Source organism: Neofelis nebulosa, chromosome 5 (assembly GCF_028018385.1).
Source record: "Neofelis nebulosa isolate mNeoNeb1 chromosome 5, mNeoNeb1.pri, whole genome shotgun sequence".
NCBI lineage: Eukaryota > Metazoa > Chordata > Mammalia > Carnivora > Felidae > Neofelis > Neofelis nebulosa.
The window spans coordinates 84,055,058-84,077,607 of record NC_080786.1 but is presented as its reverse complement, the minus strand read 5'-3'; the positions used below and the strand labels follow the sequence as shown (position 1 = coordinate 84,077,607).

The window sequence follows — 22,550 nt, the reverse complement described above, 5'->3', positions numbered from 1 at the left end:
AAATACTTTGTCCTGTGTTTAATTGAAAATATTCCATTTTTCTCCTCTGTTTCTTTTAAGGAAAGGGAGGGAGGGGACAGTGCCTGTGTTAATGCACTCAGCCCCTCCTTTCTCCTTTGAGCCCTAGGTTATCAGGACTCAGGACTAGAAGAATGTTGTCCTGTAACTGTTTAGGGTTCTGGAGGTAGCAGGGGAGAAGTATGTCCAAATGGGAAGGATTGCTGCTCTGGGACAGGTCTAAAACCTCTTTCTGTGACTCTCCTGTGGGGGTCCTGTGTCCCTGGAGGGACCTCAGCCTCATCCACCTGCTGTTCCGATCCTGCCCTCTGCTTGGGCAGGCCAATTTAATTGTTGTAACACAGTGGGCCTGGCTGGTCCCTCCAAGTCTTCACTTTGTTTGTATTAGAATAATTAATTAAGGCTTTGACACTTTTTAATTAACCTACCTTGGCCAAGAGTCCCATTAATAAGAGGGTCCTTGCTCTGGAGAAGCTCGTGACTTAGCTGAGGAAGCAGGTACAATGGAAGTGTAAACCATGATAATGCAGTGAAATGCATGCTCAAAGAGGCATGGAAAAGCGTCGAAGTTAAGTTACCTGCCATGGATGGGAGGTCACCGCTGAGCCGTGGCTTTGGTTGTTAGAATGGGCTCAGAGATGAGCAGTTCAGAAGCACAGGGATGTCATGGCCTGTGGCATGTGGGTGTGGCTACAACAGGGCCTGTGTGGTAGGGAATGTAGCTGGAGAGGAAGAGCCCAATTGCTCAGGGCCTGATGTGTCAAGCTAAGAAGTGGGGCCTTGTGAAGGAGAATGGGAGCCGTACCATTTTTTTAAAAGACGATCAAAGACATTTTTATAGGTGTGTTTTGTTTATTCCATCGAGGGTAATTGGTGAGAAGGAACAAAAGGGAGGTAGGACTGAGACAGGAAGCTATCTAGGGAAGACTGAAGAGATGGGTCATTGTCCTAAGCAAGGAGGGCAAGAATGGAGAGTATAAGACAAACTGGAGAGACACCATGAGTAGACTTGACAAGTCTTGGCTCCACACTGGAAGCAGCTCAGCCCTAAAATTAGTTCCATTCTATTCTGCCTGAGTTTCCTCTGGCAAAGAAAACCCTCAATCACCACTCCTCAAGTTAACCACTAGGGTTAACAGTAGCTTCTTTTAGTTCCACGGCCTTGGAAGTTTTCTGGTAAGGATTCCCATTATTTACCCAGCAGCCTCACTGGTGCCTGTAATATAAGAGGGAGATTTATAAAGTTAGGTTCGTTACATATTTGTCTTTTCCTAAAACTAATTTTTCCAGTTGTTCATTTTACGTCTCATACAAAGCTTTTCCCCTCCACGTCCTCATGTGCTCCTTTGCTAGACCAACTGAGGAACTGCTCCTCGGCACGCTTGGCCAAACCCCAGTGGCATGACAACATGTCATAGTGCAAAAAACACTGGGTTGGGAATCGGCAAAATGAGAAATCAAGAGAAATTTGAACTCCAATGATCTCTCGGTGCCTTTCCAGCTTGTACATTGTAAAACTCTACCAATATGGTGTTGGAATGAAGCACCCCACAATTAATCGAGGTCCCCCTCTACTTTTATTTCCACTTAGAAGACATTCACCATGTGCTTCTTATTCCCATATATTTCTAGTTTATGTTGGTCTGTTATAAGTTCTCTAAAACAGTTCTCTCTTTTCTATTCAGCTTAGCCCAAGCCTGGGCTAGTATTTATGCTAAGAAGTTGGCTTTTTCTGTCTTATTCCCTTTACAACTGTAACTATAATTTAGTTTTCTTTCTGTTCATGGCTAGTTTTATAGTATAAGAATCATTTTCACATAGAGAAATGACACGGTCCCATTTCTGTTTGCTGCCATCTAATCTCTGTTTTCATGTTCAAAATATTGATGTGTAAAAATATAATCTGATCATCAGGGAAACATTTCAGTTTGCATTAAGCTGCTAACTCTTTTTGAAATGGAATAACTCAAGAGGATTTGGAATCTAAACACACAGGTTGGAACCCTCATAAAATGCAGGAGGGAAATGAAGCAAATAGGTTTTTTTCTATTGTTCTTCAAGGAGTAATTCATGCAAAGCTTGTTAGCTTTCTGTGAAGCCCAAATAAATTAATGAAACAAAGAATCCTTCATTCTTTAATTGGAAGTCCAGTATGGGTTTTGTCTTTCTGCATGCTTTGCAAAATTTATTTAACATTTGTCATCTAGAGGGAGATTCTAGATGGGCCAGATTCTGGTTCTTTCTCTCCAACCTGCAAGCCACTGGACCTTGAGGTTGCTCCTTTAACTTCTAACCTGAGAATGTCCCTTCCCTATTTAGTCGATTGTAAGAATTAGAAACATCGTAAGCACTTCATCATAAAGCATTATGCCAATTTAATGTGCTCTAATGAAAGAAATGTCATTTGATAGGAAGCTAGAAAATTCAGTGTCTTTTACAGAAATGACTGTAAAAAGAATGATGACAGAGACCTGGGTGTCAGTATTGAAAAGGGATACACCCCAGCACTTGGGAATGTTCTGCTCAGCCTTGACAGCGCTGAAATAGCGGGAGCCACATGGTTACTCTGACTGGGTGTTGGCCTCTTGCATAAAGACACCGGGGTCTGTAATTAATGGTGGGCTATGAAGCAATAAGCAAATTCAAAGTGCTGTCATAGTACGTAGTTCCATGTTGCTTTCTTTGTTACATTATGTGATAAATACTCTCCCATAATATAGCAAATCAAATCTCCCAACCATTTTCCTCTTGACAATTCTAACAATAAAACCCATTCATGGGCATTAATGAGTATTTATTATTAGCACTTCATTTCTCTCTAAATTTTCAAAGCCCTTTATCAACATTTCATTATCAAATCTGGACAGTCATCATGTCACCCATATTTTAAAAAATTGCTGTGAGCCAGATGGCAGACTATGAACTAATCAGTCTTAAAAAGAAAGAAAAATTCTGAACTCTGCTTTAGAAAGATAGCAGGTGCCAACTATAAAGTCAAACTCGTACTGGTCTTTATTGGATTTCCGTTCACTAAATGCTTCTCGTTTAACAACAGCAAGTGCAAAAATAAACACACAAAAGCAAAACACTAACATTTGATTGTAATGATTAGTATCTAGAATCATTTCATTATCGACACAGTCTTTTCAGGAATCATTTGTCACCTGCTGAATTCTTCCTTCAGGTACCCTTCTCTGATTTAAAACTTAATGCTTGCAAGAGTGCCTGAGTGGCTTAGTTGGTTAAGCATCTGACTGGCTCATGTCATGATCTCACAGTTTGAGCCCAGCATCAAGCTCACTGCTGTCAGCACGGAGTCTGCTTTGGATCCTCTGTTTCCCTCTCTCTCTGCCCCCCCAACTCAAGACATGCACACATGCTCGCTCTCTCTGTTAAAAATAAACATTAAAAACATATTTTAAAAAATAATAAAAAAAAACAAAATTTAATGCTTACAAACAAGGACTTTGGACAACTAGATCTACCTTAATGTTTTGGGAGGTTGGGTTTTGTTTAAATCATGATATAACCAAAAGTTCTAAATCTTATGCTAATACCAATTCTAACTTCTTCCAGACTGGCACTCTTACGGAAGATGGGCTGGACCTCTGGGGGACTGTCCCTACTGCTGACAACTGGTAAGCACTTCAGTGAAGATGGGATGTAGGATTGGTGTAGCTACCTTGGTTCTATTCAAGTCCGTCCTTCTGGTGTCCCAATTATTCTAACTTGTTAAATTAAATGGGTTCTAAGTTCAGAGTCAGATGGGGAAAATAGGCCTTCAAACTCCACATGAAAAAATAGAACAAACTGGATAAGTAAGAAGCTGAATGAATAAAAAAGAGGAGCAAAGAGTGAAATCATAAGTGTACTTAATTAAAAACCACAAAGATTTGCTGGTGGTTATTGGACTGGGCGGGGTGGGGGGAGGAGTCCAGAAAAGAAGAGTTCCCTCCCTTCCCTCATGTAGCTCACATCTCATGGGATTGAAAGACACAGATGCATTCATCTTCTACGCATAATACAGTCCATGGAAAGAGCTATGATTAAGGCACACATATCAGAAGAGAGAAGAAAAAATAATAATGATTGTTTGATATAATACACAGTCTTGGATTTTGGAATAACATAGCGAATAAAAGGTCGAAATTAATTTTGGAAATGAACAGAATGAGGAAAAACGCCTGACAAAGATAGCACTTGAGATAGAATGTTAAAGGGTATATGGCTACCATTTTTACAGACACAGGTGAAAAGCTGGCCACAGGAGAGGGGAGAACAATCACAGAGATGCTACCCCAGAATGGATAGTGAGGAGAGGGCCCTTGCTCCCCTTCCTCACAGGGCTGAGATCTGCCCTCTCGGTCTAAGTACAAGATGCCTTGACTCTTCAGCTCTAGATATCCCCCCTTGGCTCTAAACAGTGGTTGAGCCTCTGTCATTGAGTCATGCAGGGGCTCTCCAGCACAGTGATGGGGCCAAACACAGCTCTGGCACGAGATAACAGCAGACAGGCAGTGCGATGTTGCAGAAAATACTTGGGTTCAACCCTACTCATGTGGTTCAGCTCCTGGTTGCTCAGATGGCCGGGCCAAGCTTTTGTCCGGGCAGGCACTGCTTTGTCTTCTATTGGCCAGACCAGTGAAAGGGGAATAGGATGCTTAGGGTTTTCACCCCTCCTCTCTTTTCCTTTCCCCAAATGCTCAGGTTTTCGGGGTGTAGAAACCACTGTCTACAATTCTCATTTGGCTATTAGATGGGAAACGAGAATGGTAAACTGTACCAGTCTACCATCATAAAGGAAAATGAGACGCTGGATATCTATGCCAGGAGTTTCTAGAAATAGGGCAAAGGACTGAGTCATGAGAAATATTTCAGAGTCCAGGTGTGCTTTTCTTTTATTTTAAAATTTTTTAAAGTTTATTTTTGAGAGAGAGAGAGAGCATGAGTGGGGGAGGAGTGGAGAGAGAGGGAGACAGATTCTGAAGCAGGCTGCAGGTTCTGAGCTTACTGTCACCTTAGGCACTGACCTCAAGTAACCTGACAGAAGTCTCTGTGATTATATCCAGGCACTTAGACTTTATCATACGGGGCATGAGGAGCTCTGGAAGGATTTAAACATAAAGGTTAAGCATTATTGAAACTCTGTGTTGGCAAGATTTAAGGGGCAGAGTGTGTAAAATGATTTTGTTGAAGACTTTCATTTCTTAATCATCTTCTCTCCCAGTTTTCAGGAAGTGAATAGCTTTGCCTCAGGCAAGGCTTTGCCATGGGGCCCGCTGTGTGCTGCCATGGCCAGCTGCCACTCTCTGATCCTTCTCAATGGGACCATCCAAGGAGACCCACTGGACCTCAAAATGTTTGAGGGCACTGCCTGGGTAAGATGATAGTTTCTTGTTTTGGCTAAATGAGAAAAACTTGAAGAAATCCTTACTGAAAGTGGAAAAGTTTTTTAACTTTGGTTGAAGCTCAGAGAAGATTTGTAACAACGTTGAAGGAAGGTTCGACTCTACCTGAATTTCCCAGTATCTGCTCCCAAGAACTCTGTTAATGAGTGCAGTTTGAAATAAGGTTCCGTGATCAAATCGTTTGGGAACCTGCTGTTTTAAGAAAGTAAAATTGATTTCTTGACTACCAGATTTCTTTAGTATACTGTGGTGCATTGTGAATATTCAAGAAGGAATAGGATAAGCAGCATTTTCCAAACCTTCTTGACCACAAAACCTTGACAGGCCAAAACATGGTACATTCTCTGTAACACTCACAGAGAAACAGTGGTCTAAAGCAGTGCTATTCAGTATAGTAGCCACTAGCCGGCGACATGTGGTTATCGAGTACTTAAAATTTGGCTATGCAACCAAGGACTGAATTTTCAATTTTATTCACTTTAATCAATTTAAATATAAATGGCCACATGTGGCTGGTAGCTACTGTATTAGACAGTATAGGTCTAGATACTAGCCTGAAGGTTTCCCAGTCCAACTGGATCAATTTTTTGAGCTGAGTGTGAACAGTTGAAGGGTATAAACCCATTCTCGTGGCTGTCATGACATGGTGAGCAGACCTCTCGACCCCATCACTTTCTAGCTGTGTGACCCCAAATCCAGAACCAAGATTCTGAGTCTGTTACCTCAGGTGTGCGTTGGTGATAATAATGCCTCACTCACCGACTTGTGGTAAGCACTGATCCTATGAGCCTACAGGGGCTGCTTGCATTGTAAAGTGCCCACCAAGTGAAAAGCATTCATTCATTCAGGCAGTCACTATTTAGTTAATTACGTTACTCTGCTCTCCAAAAACCCAAACCAAAACAAAACACGTTTTCAAGCTACTGACAATGATATCTTAACTACAGGACAGCATTTAAACAGAATGTTAAAGGAACGAAAACACATGACTGCAGGGACATGAAATACACCTCACAAAAAGGCAAATTTATAGATGTATAGATTTATAGTGGGGGGAGGGGCACCTGAGTGGCTCAGTGGGTTACGTGTCCGATTCTTGGTTTTGACTCAGGTCATGAACTCACGGGTTCATGAGTTCAAGCCCCGACTTGGGCGCTCCACTGGCAGTGTGGAGCCTGCTTGGGATTCCCTCTCCCTCTCTCTCTCCGCCCCTCCCCCCCACACTGTTTCTATCTAAAAATAAATAAACTTATTAAAAAGTTTTTAAAAAGTGTGTACTGGCAAAAATGTAGCTTTCTAGAAGCCAAAATAATAAAAGAGGAAACCTGGTAAACATGGAAATTTTTGATAGCAGCAAGCTAAAATTTAAGCATTTGCTGTGGAGAAATCTTCTACTTAAACACAAAGGGATAATCACTTTCCTGGATCTTAACGGAGAGGAATCAGTGTAATTATTACACATTGTCCTCACCGGCATCCTTCACGTAGACACAATGATGAGCTGCTTAGGGTCATTCTTACTATATGTGACTTTGATCCTGGTTCTGACGGTGGCTCTTCTCCATCGAGGGGTGTTGGTCTATTTGTACACATGACATACAAGTTGGGGTCTTGTGCAGGAACATAAATTGCTAGGATTAGCTCTGTAAGAACTGTCTTTAAGAGCAGTGTTATCCACCCCAAGCAAAGTATGGAAGTGCAAAATGATTTGCAGAATTTAAAGCTAGGTGAGAAACTTTCAGTCTCGAATTAAATATCCTTTGGTGGATAGGAAACTGTCATGAAACATAAGGAGGAGGGAAAATATCCTTGTAGACCCCAATAATTTTAGTGCTACAAGGGATGTCAGAATATTTTTCAGAAGAAATTTGGGGAGAAATGGAGGCATTGTCCCCAACGTTAAACAGGTAAGTGATGGAGCAGAGGCCAAATGTCTCCTATTTTCTGATTTGTATATCTGACTGCCTTTCCTATATTTTAGGTTAATATTGGTTTCTCAAATGGTGTAACTTATACTGTTGCAACCTCCAAAGAATGCAAACTGTTTTCAAATATGCTTTCTAATTTGCCAGCAGCTAACTTGTTAACTCTCTAGCTAACCAATTAGGCTAGTAACGTAGATACAGAATAAGAATTAATCCCAGGTTTATCTCAAGACCCAATCCTAACTCAACTGAGGGCTAATGTGCTCAGCTATATTAAATTCTCATCCAATTGCTAGTCATACCATTCAGGAAGAGCCATTGGCTTGTAGCCGGCATTTCTTCCATCAATTACCACTTAAACTGTAGTCACAATATTTCTGGCTTTTTGACATTCTCCAAGGTCCTTAATAACACAACAGAAATTTGACAATGATGGTATTCAGATAATTAGCCTACAAGAGAAAATATGTGGAAGGGGCTTTGAAAAGTTTCAAGTGCTATGCAAATGAGAGGTATTTCTTTCTTACTATTTTGCTCTAAGGAATCTTGTGAATGTTTTCATTTTGAAACAGATAATGGAAGATTGTGATGCAGACTACCGCACATTTGGGATGCCAGGTTCAAACATAATAATAAAGCCAGGACCGAAAGCCAGTTGGGTATGACTTGCTTTTTCAAATCAGACAGCTCTTTCTCCTTGAAACTAACAGTGTCCATAGTTGGTTTGCTCGTCCCTTCATTCCTGAATCTATTTTTAAATTTATTCATGAACCTGTCTTATGCTAGAGCACTGCTCTAGGTGCTAAGGGATAGAGTGATTTCAGAGCTAGATGTGTGGGGCTCTGTGTTGGAGGAGTACAGAGGCTGGTAGAAAAATCCATATAGGTGCAAATCAGTGCAATACCCTGTGCCGACTGCTATAATAAAGGCTGAAGAAAGAGCTGCAGGCGTTCAGAGGTGAGAGTGAATACTATTTATGAGAGAGAAGTGCCACAGAGGAAGGGACCTGTGAACTTGGCCTGGAAGATGATTAGGATTTTTCCAGGCAATCAAAGGGAAAGGCCTTGCAGAACCAGACAACTTGATGAGGGAATCGCCGTCGAGGCAGACAGAAAAGTATCAATGTTGTGACAAACATACCACTTCATGACGTCCCTGGGTTCATTGCAGAGCAAGTCCTATTTGTTGGTGTGCATCTGTGAAATTTCACAAGCATCTTAAGCTCCCCTTTGTTGGTGCTGTCTCAGAGTCCCGTGGAAGCCATAGCCATCTTGCGCCAGTTTCCATTTTCCTCAAGCCTGCAGAGGATGTCTGTGGTCGCTCAGGTGGCAGGGGAGGATCACTTCCATGTGTACATGAAGGGTGCCCCGGAGATGCTGGCCAAGTTCTGCAAGTCTGAAACAGGTACTAATTGACCCTGTTCTCTCTTTCAGGAGGTAAAAATGTTTTAGAAGCCCAAACACACAAAGCACACAAGACTAAATGAATGTGGAAGTGATTGTTTTCTCAGTGAGTGAGAAGTGGGCCCAGGAGATCTGATAAGACAGAAGTGATCATTTCAAGGCCATGAGGCAGAGAGTAAATATCTGGCTTTGATCCATCCAGAAAAGTCCAACCACAATGGGGTATCAGGGAAGGAGATATGAAGCAAACATCAGGAGCCAGAACAGGAAGCTACGTAAGGGTGAGCGAACCAGGAACGTGTGAAGGGAATAATGGGACAGGTCTGGGCCCTGCACTCAGCCTGCAGCTGGGGCGCTCCACCTGACACCTCTGGGGGCTGGCACCATGTAAGGGCCTCGTGCCGGTCAATGGAAGGAGAATACAGACAAGATAAATCTTTCACACACACACAAAGTAATTAGAGCAAATTAGACGGTATTAGAGCAATGCAATTGATCATTTTCACAGCAATTTCATCTTTCTGGGCCAGATTTTGAGCTGATTTGTATTGTCTCTTTGTCTTACAAACATATGCACTCTCTAAGCGGCAGCCCAGATTTGTAAGGATATTGTTGCATTCAAATGAGTTCATTTGGATAAAATTGGCCTTTTTCTCCTGATTTTCATCTACATTCTCCCTATGATTGCTGATAGCCATCAACTTGTGCACACAATTTTAGATTTGGCAAATGATTGCTTTAACTTCTCCCTCTACTTAGAGCCTTTTTTACCTTAGAAGCGGCCCCTTTTTCTGACTTTGATCTTCCGCAGAACTCCCATGACCTCTAACACTCTATCCCTCTATCCCTCTATCCCTCACAGACTGATGGACTGGCCTATATTTTGCTATACATTTTTTTTTTCAGTCTCACAGATGCAAGTGAGTATCTTCTTGAAATTTTAACTGGTGATTATTGCCCTTGTTCCCTGGTAAGGGTTTGGGCCTGTCACTTCTCACCTCTCGTCCTTCTGGTAGCCCAATTCTTATTTGTCCTGACCTCAGATCTTTGACATATGCTAATAACGTCAGTGATTTCTCCCCCTGTATTTAGGAAATAGAGAGCTAGGAGATGCCTTGATCCCCACCTTCTGGATCATTTTAGAATTACAGGAAGCTTGAGCTGAATGGGGACACTGAGGTCCACACCCTCTCATTCTATGGATGGGAAAATTGAGGAGCCAGAAGAGAGACCTACCAAGCCCAAGGTCAGAGAGCTAGTTGGCAGTAGAGTGGATACTAGAAATCAAGTGTTTTGCTACCTAAGCCACTACACTTCCATTACACTGTTCTTTTTAATGCTCTTCTAGGCATCCTATGAGCCATAAAGATTTCACAAATATTGTAATATTGGTAATGACTACCATGTCAAAATACACAAACAGCATTGTGTCGTCTGTCCTCTATAGCAGGGATTGCAAACTTTTTTGCAAAGAGCTGGGTGGAAAATAACTTTGGTTTTGCAGGCCACATGGTGTCTGTCTCAACTGCTCAACCCTGCCATTGTGACCCCAAACCCGACATAGATGATAAACAAATGGACATGGTTGCATTTCAATAAAACTTTATTTACAAAAACAAGCAATGGACCAGATTTGGCCTTTAGTTTGCTGACCCCTGATCCAGAGGATCAGCTGTTTTCATTTTATCCTTGTAGACATAGTCGTGAGGTCTAACCTTATTAAAGCCAGCCAGTGGAGTTGACACCCAGGGGATGAGCGGCGCATCCTTGGCATTCATTTCTGTCAGAATAATAAGAGCACCCTAATGAAGTTGTGGCTTTTAGCCAGAGCTGTAGTTTTTCTATTAAAATATTTTTTTTTTTTGGAATTTTAAAACAAGGTACAGTGGATCCCAGAGTCTTGCTCAGGAGGTGGGCAGTCTTCAGTGTGACCTTACCTTTACCTCTTTCCTCTCACCTGACAGTACCCAAGAATTTCCCACAGGAACTCAGGAAATACACAATACAAGGCTTCCGTGTCATTGCTTTTGCCCATAAAGGCTTGAAGATGAAGAAGCTTTCAGAAGTAGAGAATTTAGCCAGGTAAGGAAGTCAGATATCGACACTAGAGCAGGCTCTGTGTGTGTGAAATAAATGAATGTTGGAGATGGACAGAAGGACAGCTCCAATCACGAGGAAGCCTCCTGGAGATGGAAAGTCGTCTCATCCAATCTCCTAACTTGGAGCCGGGCAACCGTAAGCCACACTGGGGAAGACTGGTTGGAGGTAGAACAAAGATGGTAGTCCAGATCTCTTGACTCCCAGCTGTCAGTGAGCTATCTCTGCCCGGCAGTCCATCATCCAATCAAAAATAACCAACACTCCTTCAATCTTGGAACATTATGTGGCTGACTGGCTTGGGGGTCCCATGTACAAACGGGTTGAGAAGGAGAGAGTGGGCGCTGTGACACACTGACCTCCAGTATGCTTTAAACCTGGTTTCAGACCTGGAGATGTAGTGAGTCTAAGTTGAGTTATATGAAATAGGATTCAGTATTCTTAATTACATTAATGGATAAGATGTCCTCTTTAGAGTATAATCTGCAGTTTCTTTTCTCTTTTAATGTTTCTCAGTTTTTAAAGGTCATTTTTGAATTGTCTAAGACAAAGGAGTAGTGAAATACTGCGGAACACTGAATAACAAACTACGCATTATCTTCGATGTAGTGTTGCTGATAGAGAAACCCTCACTTATATACAATTAGCACCTTCACATAAGATGTGGATATCCTTGGTTCAATGTTACTGTTTACAAGCTATGTCCATGTGTTCTACTAGAATCTTTGTCCCTTCCTTGCACTGTGTCTATTTCCCTCGTCTCTCAAGTGTAGGATTGGATGATCTTTAAGGAGCCTTTCAGCCATGACATTTTAATCTTCTAAATAGAATCAGAAAGCTCATTTTGAAATCAATGAAATAAATTATGGCACTCTCAGATTTAACATTAAAGGTGTTAGCTATTCTTGAGCGAGCACGAAGACCCATAACACACAGGATTTTGTAATTTCTCAAGGCAAAAATTTTAATAACAAAAGCTAAGGTTATGTGTGAAGAAAAAATTCATGTAGTTTGACAAGGAATATTGCCACCACCCAGCTGCCACACACTAATGTAGCTGTGATGTTCTCATTTAAAAGTCACTGATGAGTAGACATTATTATAAATATAACAGAATAAGAAAGTGATGATCAAATGTGCTAGATTTCCAATCATCTCAGATTTTCCCAGAGATTATCAGGATCCTATTATGCTTCTTAAAATTTCGCTACTATTTTCAAACAGAGTAAGGGAAAAGTGTTTTCAGGTTTTTTTTAGAATCAAATTATATTTGCAAAGTTTTCGAATCAGAAAGATCAAAAACTTCTTTAAAAACTGGTGTGTCATAAAAGGGAAGTAGAAGAGTTTCTTTCTGTCTCTCTCTCTCTCTCTTTTTTTTTTTTTTGGAAAAAAATAAAACACCCACACTAACAAACAGAAGAAATACTTTGTCAAAATTCTCCCTTTCATTGGTTTAGCAAATTTCTATTGAGTTTGAGGGTGCACGAGATACTCTTTAAGGCACTGAAGATTCTGAAGTGAGACAATCTTTGCCCTCAGAAGCTTATATCCTAATTGGGAAAGATAGATAATTATACCATTTTACATGGAGTGATCAGGGAAAGTCCTCTGAAGAGGTGCCATTTGAACAGAGATATGGCATGAGGATATCCAGAAGAAGAGTATTGCAGGCAGTCAGAAGAGTGAGTGCAAGGGCCCTGACACAGGGATTTGCCGGGAATGTTGCAAGGTAGCAAGAGGCCCTAGTGCTTGAATTGGTGGAAAAGGGAAGAGTCCTCAAATAGAGACCAAAACTGGAAGAAACTGGTGGGACGATTCTGTGTTTTAGTTCTGGCTAATGGGAAAATATGAATCCAATGTATAATAGACAGCTATGAAGTTAAATGATAGAAATTTAACACATTCTGTATTTAGGTAGGTCTTTCATAATATTCTCTGAGATCACTGAGGCAGGATTCATATCTGATAATCTGAGTACTCAGCAAGTGCCCAATACAAGGTCTAAAACAGAGTGATTGGTGAGTGGACTTTTGAATGAAAGATGGAGTAACTTGTTCTGTACTCCAGAGAGAAGTTTCCTCACTGTGTTCCCATCTAAGTTTGAGTAATATTTTTCATCAAGAAATCCAACTCTGCTCTTTCTCTTGAAGAAGGTTTACTGACTGCGTGTTTATTTCTTCTATCTCCCAAGTCCTACCAGCATGATAGAAAAGAAATAACATCAAAGAAAACTAGAAAGGTGATTAAGTGCAGACAGGAGATTTCTATCATTTCTGTAAGATGAAAAATAGGTGGGGGGCGGTGAATGGAGTCTGAATCAGTAGGGATGGAAGAAGTGTGGTCTACGCCATGACAGAGAGAGAGATGGCGAGAGGGAAGTTGCTCCACCCTGTAGAGCCTGACAGGCAGAGACTCAGCTCTATCACGTACTGTGGAAGGTAGACGTGGGACAGGACTGAACATGGGAGATTGTACCCAACAAGGTTAGGTCCCTAGGTCTCCAGCTCCTCCTGCAATCTTAACTCCTCCCTGGGCAGAAAAAGGAACAATGCGAGATTCAGAAAGAGATCTTGGCCCCCCACGTTGACTTTTTAAACAGTCACCTGAGATTTATTCCATTCCTGAGGTGAGTTCCTATAAAATGAGTGTAACCCAGTTAGACTCCAAGCTTCCAATTTCAAATTCTGATAACTTTTTGAAGGCTTAGCTGATATCATATATTTTCTGGAAGTTACAGATGGAGGTTGAAAGGAATGATTCCATATTCAACTGTGACCGTAGTATCCCGTACACTTACTAAATGCCTAACTAAACTGATTACCAGGTCACAAAAAAGCTCTTTGAAATTAAAAACAAAATATGTGTGATTAACAAAAATTTTAAAAACCAGAAGAGTTGATAGATAAACACATTCTTTTAAAAAATGGAGTTTAAAAATGGAAGAAGTTGCTAAAAGATATAAAAGTGGTTGCCTCTGGGAAGGAGAGGGGGTGAATAGGGGTGGAGACAGGGACTATTGGTTTTCATCATAAGCTTTTGGGTTCTTTTTTATTTTTAAAACATATGCATGCGTTACATTGATAAAATTTAGAAAAAGTTTTTTAAGGAAGAAATAAATTCAACCATCAAGACTCCGTAAATAAGCTTTAATATTTTCTCCTGAATCCCAAGAGAGAAGGTGGAGTCAGACTTGACATTTCTGGGGCTTCTCATAATGGAGAATCGCTTGAAAAAAGAAAGCAAGCCAGTCTTGAAGGAACTGCATGAAGCCTGCATCAGGACCGTGATGATTACTGGTGTGTACTTCTGGAGGCCTGACACGTTCAAAATATCCCAGGCGTCAGAAAAAGACCATGTGAGCTAAGTGGGTTCATGTGGCTGAGGCAGAAGGAAAAATACTTAGCTGTTATGTGTTACTGTTCTTTGACTCCTTTTCTTGCGGCACAAGTGCAGCAGCCCCAAGATGACTGTGAGATTTGGTAGCAGAGACCATACTTCATTCTCTTTGTCTAATGCCCCTTCTCCCTACTTGGGCTTGGTCCAGAGTTAATAGGCTCACAGTAAATGTTTAAACACAAGAACGGATATGTGCTCATCCAGAACCCCCGTGAGACGTCTGTGTAAAGTGTGTAAAATTCTACTTAGCTGTCCTTCAGGGCTGTAGGGCAGGCATAGCATATGCTGATCCAGTCCACGCATGGCCCAGCCCTCAGTGTTCTAGTCTCTGTTTGACTGCAATCCAGATCCCCAAAATGGTTGCATGCGATCAGAGTGGGCCCGTGTTATCTTCACCACTTGGGGCTCTCAGTCTTGTGAGGGTTCATCAAAAAGCATGTAACCATTTCCTTATTCATCCTTGCATGTTTTGGAAATATTCAATGTTGAAGACATGATGCCATTGTGGCAGGGAGATGCAGACATTGTTTTTGACCACTAGAGACAGACAGGCTTGGGCAAGAGGGACAGACAAATGGTTATCAAATAAGGCCAAAAGTGGGAAATGCCCCACAAAGAGCACCAATATTGGGGTATGCCCACTTAGAGGAGGCAGAGCTCAATTTGAGCTGCTGAGAGATTTACACAGAAAGCAAGCTGACTCTCTTTGTCATCTAGGTGACAACCTTCAAACAGCGATTACTGTGGCAAAGAATTCTGAAATGATTCCTGGAGGAAGCCAAGTGATCCTTGTTGAAGCCAATGAACCAGAAGATTTTGTTCCTGCCTCTGTGACTTGGCAGCTGGTTGAGAACCAGGAGAATGGACCAGAGAAGAATGTGAGCAAATGTTAGAAGGCCCCTTGGTGGCCTGGGCTGATGGCATTCAGCCCTGGCCTGGGCAGCCTTCTCTGGGCGTTAGAAGTCACCAAAGTCAAAACCCTTCACAGCTGGAGGTTCTGAAGTTTGCAAAGCATTTAGCATTTCCACTAGCACTTCTCGCCCTGGCTGCATGAAGAAATCACCTGGAAGAGTTTTAAAGCTTCCAGTGCCAAGGTTTTACTGGTGAAATCCAAATCTCTGGGTTGGGAGCTGGCATCAGCCCATGATTCCAATATGGCTGGGAACTTATGTCCATATTTCCCATTTGACTCTCATAGTTGGCCTATACAGTTGACAAACTGTTCAATTCACAAATGTGAAAACTGAGGTCCAACAAGGTAAACTTGCCCAAGACACACCACTGGCAAGTTGCAGAGCAGGAAATCAAATTTAGGTCTGTTTGATAGCACCCAGATCCATGGGCATTTACTTATTTTTTTAAAGACTTTTCAGAAGTACTTTTTCTTTAAGTTAAAAAAAAATTTTAATGTTTATTTTGTGAGAATGAGAGAGAAACAGATTGCAAGCTGAGGAAGGGCGGAGAGAGAGGAAGACAGAATCTGAAGCAGGCTCCAGGCTCTGAGCTGTCAGCACAGAGTCCGACGCGGGGCTCAAACTCACTAACTGTGAGATCATGACCTGAGCTGAAGTTGGACGCTTGACCCACTGAGCCACCCAGGAGCCCCCAGATCCATGGCCATTTAGATGGTGCTGTGTTCGTGACGTTAAGTTAGCAAGTGTCAAGCTTTTCGAGATAGCAAGTTTCCTGTGCTTTTGTGAAAAAAATGGGCTGCAGCCTGACATTCCATCATTAAATGTGGCACCTCTGCCTGTCTGAATTCCAGATGGTTCTCCGGGTGATAAATTACAAAAATGCTCCCTTCCTTCAGGCTGACCAGCCCTTTGGATTGTTAAATGTAGAGTAGACCTTGTACAGTATACAAACTGCACAACTGTACAGTGACCCTACCCCTACTTGGCTCAAACCCCATCATATTGGCTGTAAAAGATGACAGCTCTATCTGTACTTTCAGCAGATTTCTGGTGCTTTATATCCTTGCAAACTCACTTGCTTCTGTGTCGATGCATGTTGCCTCCATTTCACTGTGTGATAAAAATCAGGTCTTCACTAATTTTTAACAGTCCACTCACACTACCCACTCACTAATTTAATACCTTTACTGAAGTTTTGGCCATCGCTGGGTAGTCTGGTTCCCTCCCACCACACTTTCCCTATCCAACTTTCTGTTGAAAGCAGAAGGAATTCTTTCCTTGCCTCATGTGGAATGCTTTAAGCATATTTTTGTTGGCTATTTTGCAGTTGGGAGAAGGGGCGTGGAAAGAGAGGGGTGTATCTCCTTGCCTCCCAATTCAGAATATCAAGATGAATTTCTAGTGAAAAGAATGTTCTCACCTTCTATGCTATTTGAACTCAGAGTTCTACACTAATGTAAGGACCCCTGAGAAATGTTGCATGAAAAAGCACGATCAGCTGTCAACACTGTGAGTGCATGTGCGTTCATCGGGTGCTCTCTCTTGGGGCTGAGCCAGGTAGAGCAAGATTGCAGTGATGGGAGCATATTGACAAGTGGAGGGCAGGAGAGAAAGAGCCGGTGCAATGGAACATAGGGCATGGAAGAGGAGTGGAACACCATGAAGGAACATGTTGCCTGTTGAGGTGGGGAGAAGGTAGGTGCTATAAGGAGCTAGGCTCTGAAGAAAGAGTCTGCCTATTTTACAAGGAAGAAATTGGAGAATGATTGGTGAGTGAATGACTGGTAAAAGATCTTAGGAAATAAAAGCATGAAGAGGAGAGGAAAGAGGAGGGAAGAATGTTTTCTACTCTTCCTTGGAATCACTAACGGGTACCTCGGAAGGATTTCCTCAGCAGATTGACATACATGTATTAACTCCTAGGACATGATCCTGAACATTGTGTTGTCAATGTCTCATATGTTCATATAATTTGGGAAGGACATTTTGAGTGTCTTCTTCATCGGAGTCTAGGTTCCATGGACAAATTGCACATTATGCATTTGCTGGCCCTCACACTATTGCATAACTTGAATACACTTCCTTCCATAAAACATAGGAAAGCAGAGACATTCTTTAAGAGCCCATGTGGAAACAATGCCCTTTTGAATTTAGGAAACCTGCGTTAACATTGGGAACAGTTCGGTGCCTGATGGAGCAAGAGGGAGCTGTTACCATTTTGCAATGAGTGGGAAATCCTACCAAGTGATATTTCAGCATTTCAACAGCTTGCTTCCAAAAGTAAGTACTGGTGAAATGAAGTGTTTTGTTTTGCTCTCAAATTATTGAGGCAAAAAAAAAAAAAAAAAAAAAAAAAAGAAGAGAATAGTGAAGGTGATGATCAGTGAGGTTGTCTCAGATTTGGGGAAAAAACACCCCCAAAGGTGCTCCTTCAGAAGTTCCCCAGCCCTACCTGATCCTGCACATGCACATAACCCCCTCTTCAGAGTCTGAGCTCTGGTACAGCTCTTCACCCCCCCATGGCCAGCCCAATCCCAGTCTCCCTCCTCCTTTCCCTCCCCAGCAGGGAGGACCTCCAAATAGTTCCAAATGTGCTGCCTGTTTTGTGGGTCAGCCTCTCTCTGAAAGCCACCAACTCATGTCAGGTTGAGCTCTATTCCCCTTCCTGTCTGGATTCTTAAATTACAGCAGCAGGAAACAAAGACCCCGTGGTTTATTTTCAAAATCATTTGTTATCTTGTCCTCTGTGTGTCTATTTAAAAATAGTGCTGTGCAGGGTTGTGCTGTCAGTGTGAAGGAGATAAGTGGAGCACAAGCTGAGGGCAAGCAACCATCTGTTAGCAGTTTCTTGAAAATTCTGTCACCTTAACAGACAAGACCATTGAATCTAGACCCCAGAGGTTTCTAGAAAGCTCTAGTGCAGTACCTAATTGAGGAGATGGGGAAGCTGAGACTCAGAGAGTTGAGGTCCCTTGTCTAAGCTTTGGCCAGCTAGTGGGACCAGAGCTGAGAATGAAACGTTGGTCTCCACTCCTCACCTATCACTTTTCCTCTATCTATGCTGCAATTGTGGTGATAGTGTTTAGTAGAAAGAACTGTATTTCCTTAAGCATTTTTGTCCCATATACTCTGCTGCTTTTCAGCTATTATTAACTAGAGCTTATCCCATCTCAGAAAAATGGCCAGGAAAAAAGTCATAAAGTTGTGATGGGAGATGAAAGTGAAAGTTAAATATTAAAGCATTGAGTCCCCTTTCTCCCTGTCCTGATATTTGGGCTAACGACACACCACCTATTGCTATATTCAAAGAGTGGCTGGGAATGACTTTCAGGGCGGTTCTTTTTTTAGAAAAGTGTCCTTGGGGGCTCCTGGGTGGCTCAGGTGGTTAAGTGTCCAACTCTTGATTTTGGTTTAGGTCATGATCTCGTGGTTCATAAGATCGAGTCCCATGGTGGGTCCATGCTCACAGCAGAGAGCCTACTTGGGATTCTCTTTCTCTCTCTCTCTCTCTTCCCTCTCTGCCCCTCCCCTGCTCTCTCTCTGTCCCTTTCTCTCTAAATAAATAAACAAACTTTAAAAATTAAAAAAAAGTGTTCTTCATCCTAATCTTATTGCAGTAGTTGTTTTTCTCTTTAGATCCTGGTGAATGGAACCATTTTTGCAAGAATGTCTCCTGGGCAGAAATCTAGTCTTATTGAAGAATTTCAGAAATTAAAGTAGGTATTATTGCACGAAAGGAGAGTGTATTCATTATCTATTGCTGCGTAACAAATTAGCCCCACATTTAGTGGCTTAGAATAACACCACTTATTATTTTACATTCCAACGGGTCAGAAAGCCAGGTGTGCTGAGCTGAGTCTTCCGGCTCAGGCCTCTCACAAGGCTGAAGCTGCGTGTTAGGCAGGACTGCCGCTACCTCAGTGCTGGAGGAGGAGGTACCCGCCACCGACCTCCCTCACGTGCTGTTGGCAGGATTTAGTTCCCTGTAGCTGTTGGACAGAAGCCACCCTCTGCTCTTTGCTACATGGATCATTTCATAAGGCAGCTCATAGTGTGGTAGCTAGCATCCACAAGAGTGATCAAAAGAGAGAAGGAGAGAGATCACCATTTTTTATATCTTCATCTCAGAAGAGACATCGCATCACTTTTGCTGTATTCTCTAATAGAGCACTAATGCTCTAATACAGCACAGTATTCTCTAATAAGAGGCACTTCACTGAGTCTAGCCCACACCCAGGGAAGGGCTTTATATAACGTCTTGAACACCAAGAGATGGCAATCATAGAGCCATTTGGAAGCTGCCTACCCCATACAGCATTCCTTCTGTGGCCCATACAGCATAACTTAAAGGAAGATCCTCTGCTTGGATGTGGGGAATAGAAAAAATAGGGGCTTATATATCTCAGAATGAGAAAAATGAGGAAGTGTGTGGGTCATCCCTTGGAATTATTTGAGGTTGGTCCATTAGAAGATATGTGAATGATTCCAGGACCAGTAGGAAAGAGGTGGAATGATAGTCTCACTATATCTGGCCCTGGCCATGGTTTGGGTATGGAGGCCAAAGTAAAAAAAAAAAAAAAAAAAAAAAAAAAAGTCCTTTTTTTTTTTATCTCCTTCAAAATATAGATAACCATGTACATCAGAGTGAAATGGTTCTTCTTGAGACCAGACCTACCTATAATTTTCTGGGAATAATTTCTGAGCTACATATTTCCAGAAAGTGAAAAGGAAAGAGAGTAGTGAAACTTCATATAATTACTGACAAGTAGTAGCTAAAATCAGGAGACTGCCTTTCACTATTATTTTGTGTTGCCAAAACATTCTTTGGGAAGTTTTAAAGAGAATGCCTGTCAACTCCCATAATGCCTTGAGGCTGGGTTAGTAGCCAGTGTTTAAGTGACTATTTTACTTACATGGTCATTATATGATAATGGGCGAAGAAAGTAATTTTACCCATCTCAAATGCCTAAGAAATTTTGCCAATTTATATGCTTACTTTTGAAAAGCTATATTCCCTTAAAGAAAAATCAGTTCAGGAAAATATGCTGTCTCGGAATGAACTGTCTTCTCGATTTCCCCATCTTATTCCTCCTGACTTTATCACTGACAATGCACATAAGGTTGTCCGAGTTGTCTTCTGAATTCAGGGAGCACTTGAAGATGTAAGATTCTTTGTGTGATATAGAGACTAAATATGTGATTTGAGCCTGAAGAAAAGGACCCACTTCAGCAAATGTACACAGTCATGACATGCGTGTGAGCCCATGAAATGTTTATAAGAATATTTTCGTATATACCTGCGAAATATTGGGTTGAATCTTATGAGTTTGTTTGTTTTTGACCATTTTTGACTTATAAAAATGACCATCTCTTATGTGTCAGTTAATCATAAGGAAACTGTCCAAGAACTTTATTTTTTGCCTGTATTGGTTTTGTTATTACTCTTCTATTCATGCTGTGGTGTTTGCACACCAAACTGGTAGAGATTAGGAGCATATGCTCTCATATCACTCCAGAATGCCTCAAGATTATGTGTATATGCTTTTGGTTCTTTCTGTTGAACCATTTCCCAAAGGTTTCTCATCCTAGTGTCTAAACTTCCAGTGGCATCAGCCACCAAAAAACACAGATGGATCAGGTTATTTGGTGCATCAGGTGTGGGAAGTGCTGTGATTATGGCTGCACACGCTTAAGCTTAGCCCTGATGGATACAATCACCCAGGACTTGTTTAGAAATGTGTAATCTTCTTGGTGGCCATCCTTGGCAAAATCACTGTAATTTTCAAATGGTGGAAACAACTTAAATACAACAGCCTTATTCCTCTGGGGATATTTCTCTCCAAGTCATTTGCCATGAGCCTGATGCCACGTGTGTTCAACACACACACATACATCACGTGTGAGTTGGTTGTGATGAAAATTACCCAAGAGAGGCGTTAAGGCATTAATGTTTTTTATCCATCCCCTGCAGTTACTACGTGGGCATGTGCGGAGATGGAGCTAATGACTGTGGGGTGAGTAGAACACATGAGTGGTAAAGGCCGAGTGAAGGAAACGTTTGAAGCTGATGGTTTAAAGTGTTGAATTATGTATAAAATCATGTATGCATAGCATATCAGTGAAATCGCAGACCAAACTATGTGGCTATTACAAACTATAGAGAGGCCTAAATTAAATAATTCTCAGCAGATGCCTTCCCATACACAAGAGAAAGCAGTACGTGTTTTAGACTCTGAGTGTTGAAGATATGGTTGAAATAATAGCCCACCTTGAAGACTTATGTGCGTAAGCAAATATTTTCAGTACAAAATCTTCAGCACAAAACTGAACGGGATTGCTTTGTATTTCCAAAGCCTACTAGATCCTTAGGATCTGGGTAGTTGTGCTCCTCTCTTTTTAAATATTTTCATCTAAGTTCTGTGAAAAATTGTGTTCACGCTTAGAGATCTATTATGAATTTTTCTACCTTATGCTTCACGAGAAGACGCTCGTTGTTAGTCTATGCTTCAAAACCTAAAATGAGTTACCCATTCCCATAATTATGTAGAAATCAGAACAAAACAAATCATGCTAAAAAAGGACATAGTCTCTGTCCCCCTAAAATTCATTATCTAGTGGTGGAAAGAATCATGCAGGGGCCCCTGGGTGGCTCGGTTGGTTAAGCATCCGACTTCGGCTCAGGTCATGCTCTTGCAGCTCGTGAGTTTGAGCCCTGTGTCAGGCTCTGTACTAACAGCTCAGAGCCTGGAGCCTGCTTTGGATTCTATGTCTCCCTCTCTCTCTGCCTTTCTCCCGCTCATGCTCTGTCTCCCTCAAAAATAAATAAACATTAAAAATTATATATTAACCCAAGCATAAAACAGATGATCTTAAAATATGTAATAGAGATACAAAATACTAAGAGAGAATAGAGGGAGAAGGAACTATTCTAATGTGTATTGAACATGAATTTAGTATGTGCCAGCCACGGTAAACAGATGCTTTGCGGTTCTACAGAACTACAGAACTACGAAATCTCATTTTATGCTCATACAATTCTTATGGGATTAAAAAATTGACTCTGGCCTGCTTATTGGCCACTGTCTGCTCTACGCTCTCTCTGGGCCATTTCGAGTCTTGTGACAATGAATTAGCCTTTATTTTAGTGAGGCAACACAGGTCCTAGAAGGATGTGTGATAAGTACGATTCGGTCCCTGTCTCCAGTGAAGATGCTGTGAGCCCCGTACTTTGTCCCAACAGTTAACTGGTTGGCTATATCAGGCAGCCCAGGGAAAGGTGGGGATTTGATATCTTTTCCTATCGTTCGTGAAGATGGTCTGCTGAGTGTAAGAACTGTTGATGAGGAAGACCCCCACACATACCCATCCAAATGCTATCACCTTTTCAGT

The 22,550-nt window shown here is 41.7% G+C and overlaps 1 protein-coding gene across 2 annotated transcripts in view; it reads left to right on the top strand.

Annotated features, from left to right (window-relative positions):
* LOC131512337 (probable cation-transporting ATPase 13A5) overlaps positions 1 to 22,550 on the top strand; it is a 116,578-nt gene that overhangs the window by 65,349 nt on the left and 28,679 nt on the right. For both annotated transcript variants that reach the window (XM_058730857.1, XM_058730856.1), the window contains exons 13-22: positions 3,595 to 3,656; positions 5,246 to 5,396; positions 7,924 to 8,010; positions 8,599 to 8,755; positions 10,719 to 10,836; positions 14,023 to 14,147; positions 14,965 to 15,125; positions 17,316 to 17,441; positions 18,798 to 18,877; positions 21,133 to 21,175. In XM_058730857.1, the coding sequence (XP_058586840.1) occupies positions 3,595 to 3,656; positions 5,246 to 5,396; positions 7,924 to 8,010; positions 8,599 to 8,755; positions 10,719 to 10,836; positions 14,023 to 14,147; positions 14,965 to 15,125; positions 17,316 to 17,441; positions 18,798 to 18,877; positions 21,133 to 21,175 (1,110 nt within the window). The remainder of the gene's footprint in view (positions 1 to 3,594; positions 3,657 to 5,245; positions 5,397 to 7,923; positions 8,011 to 8,598; positions 8,756 to 10,718; positions 10,837 to 14,022; positions 14,148 to 14,964; positions 15,126 to 17,315; positions 17,442 to 18,797; positions 18,878 to 21,132; positions 21,176 to 22,550) is intronic.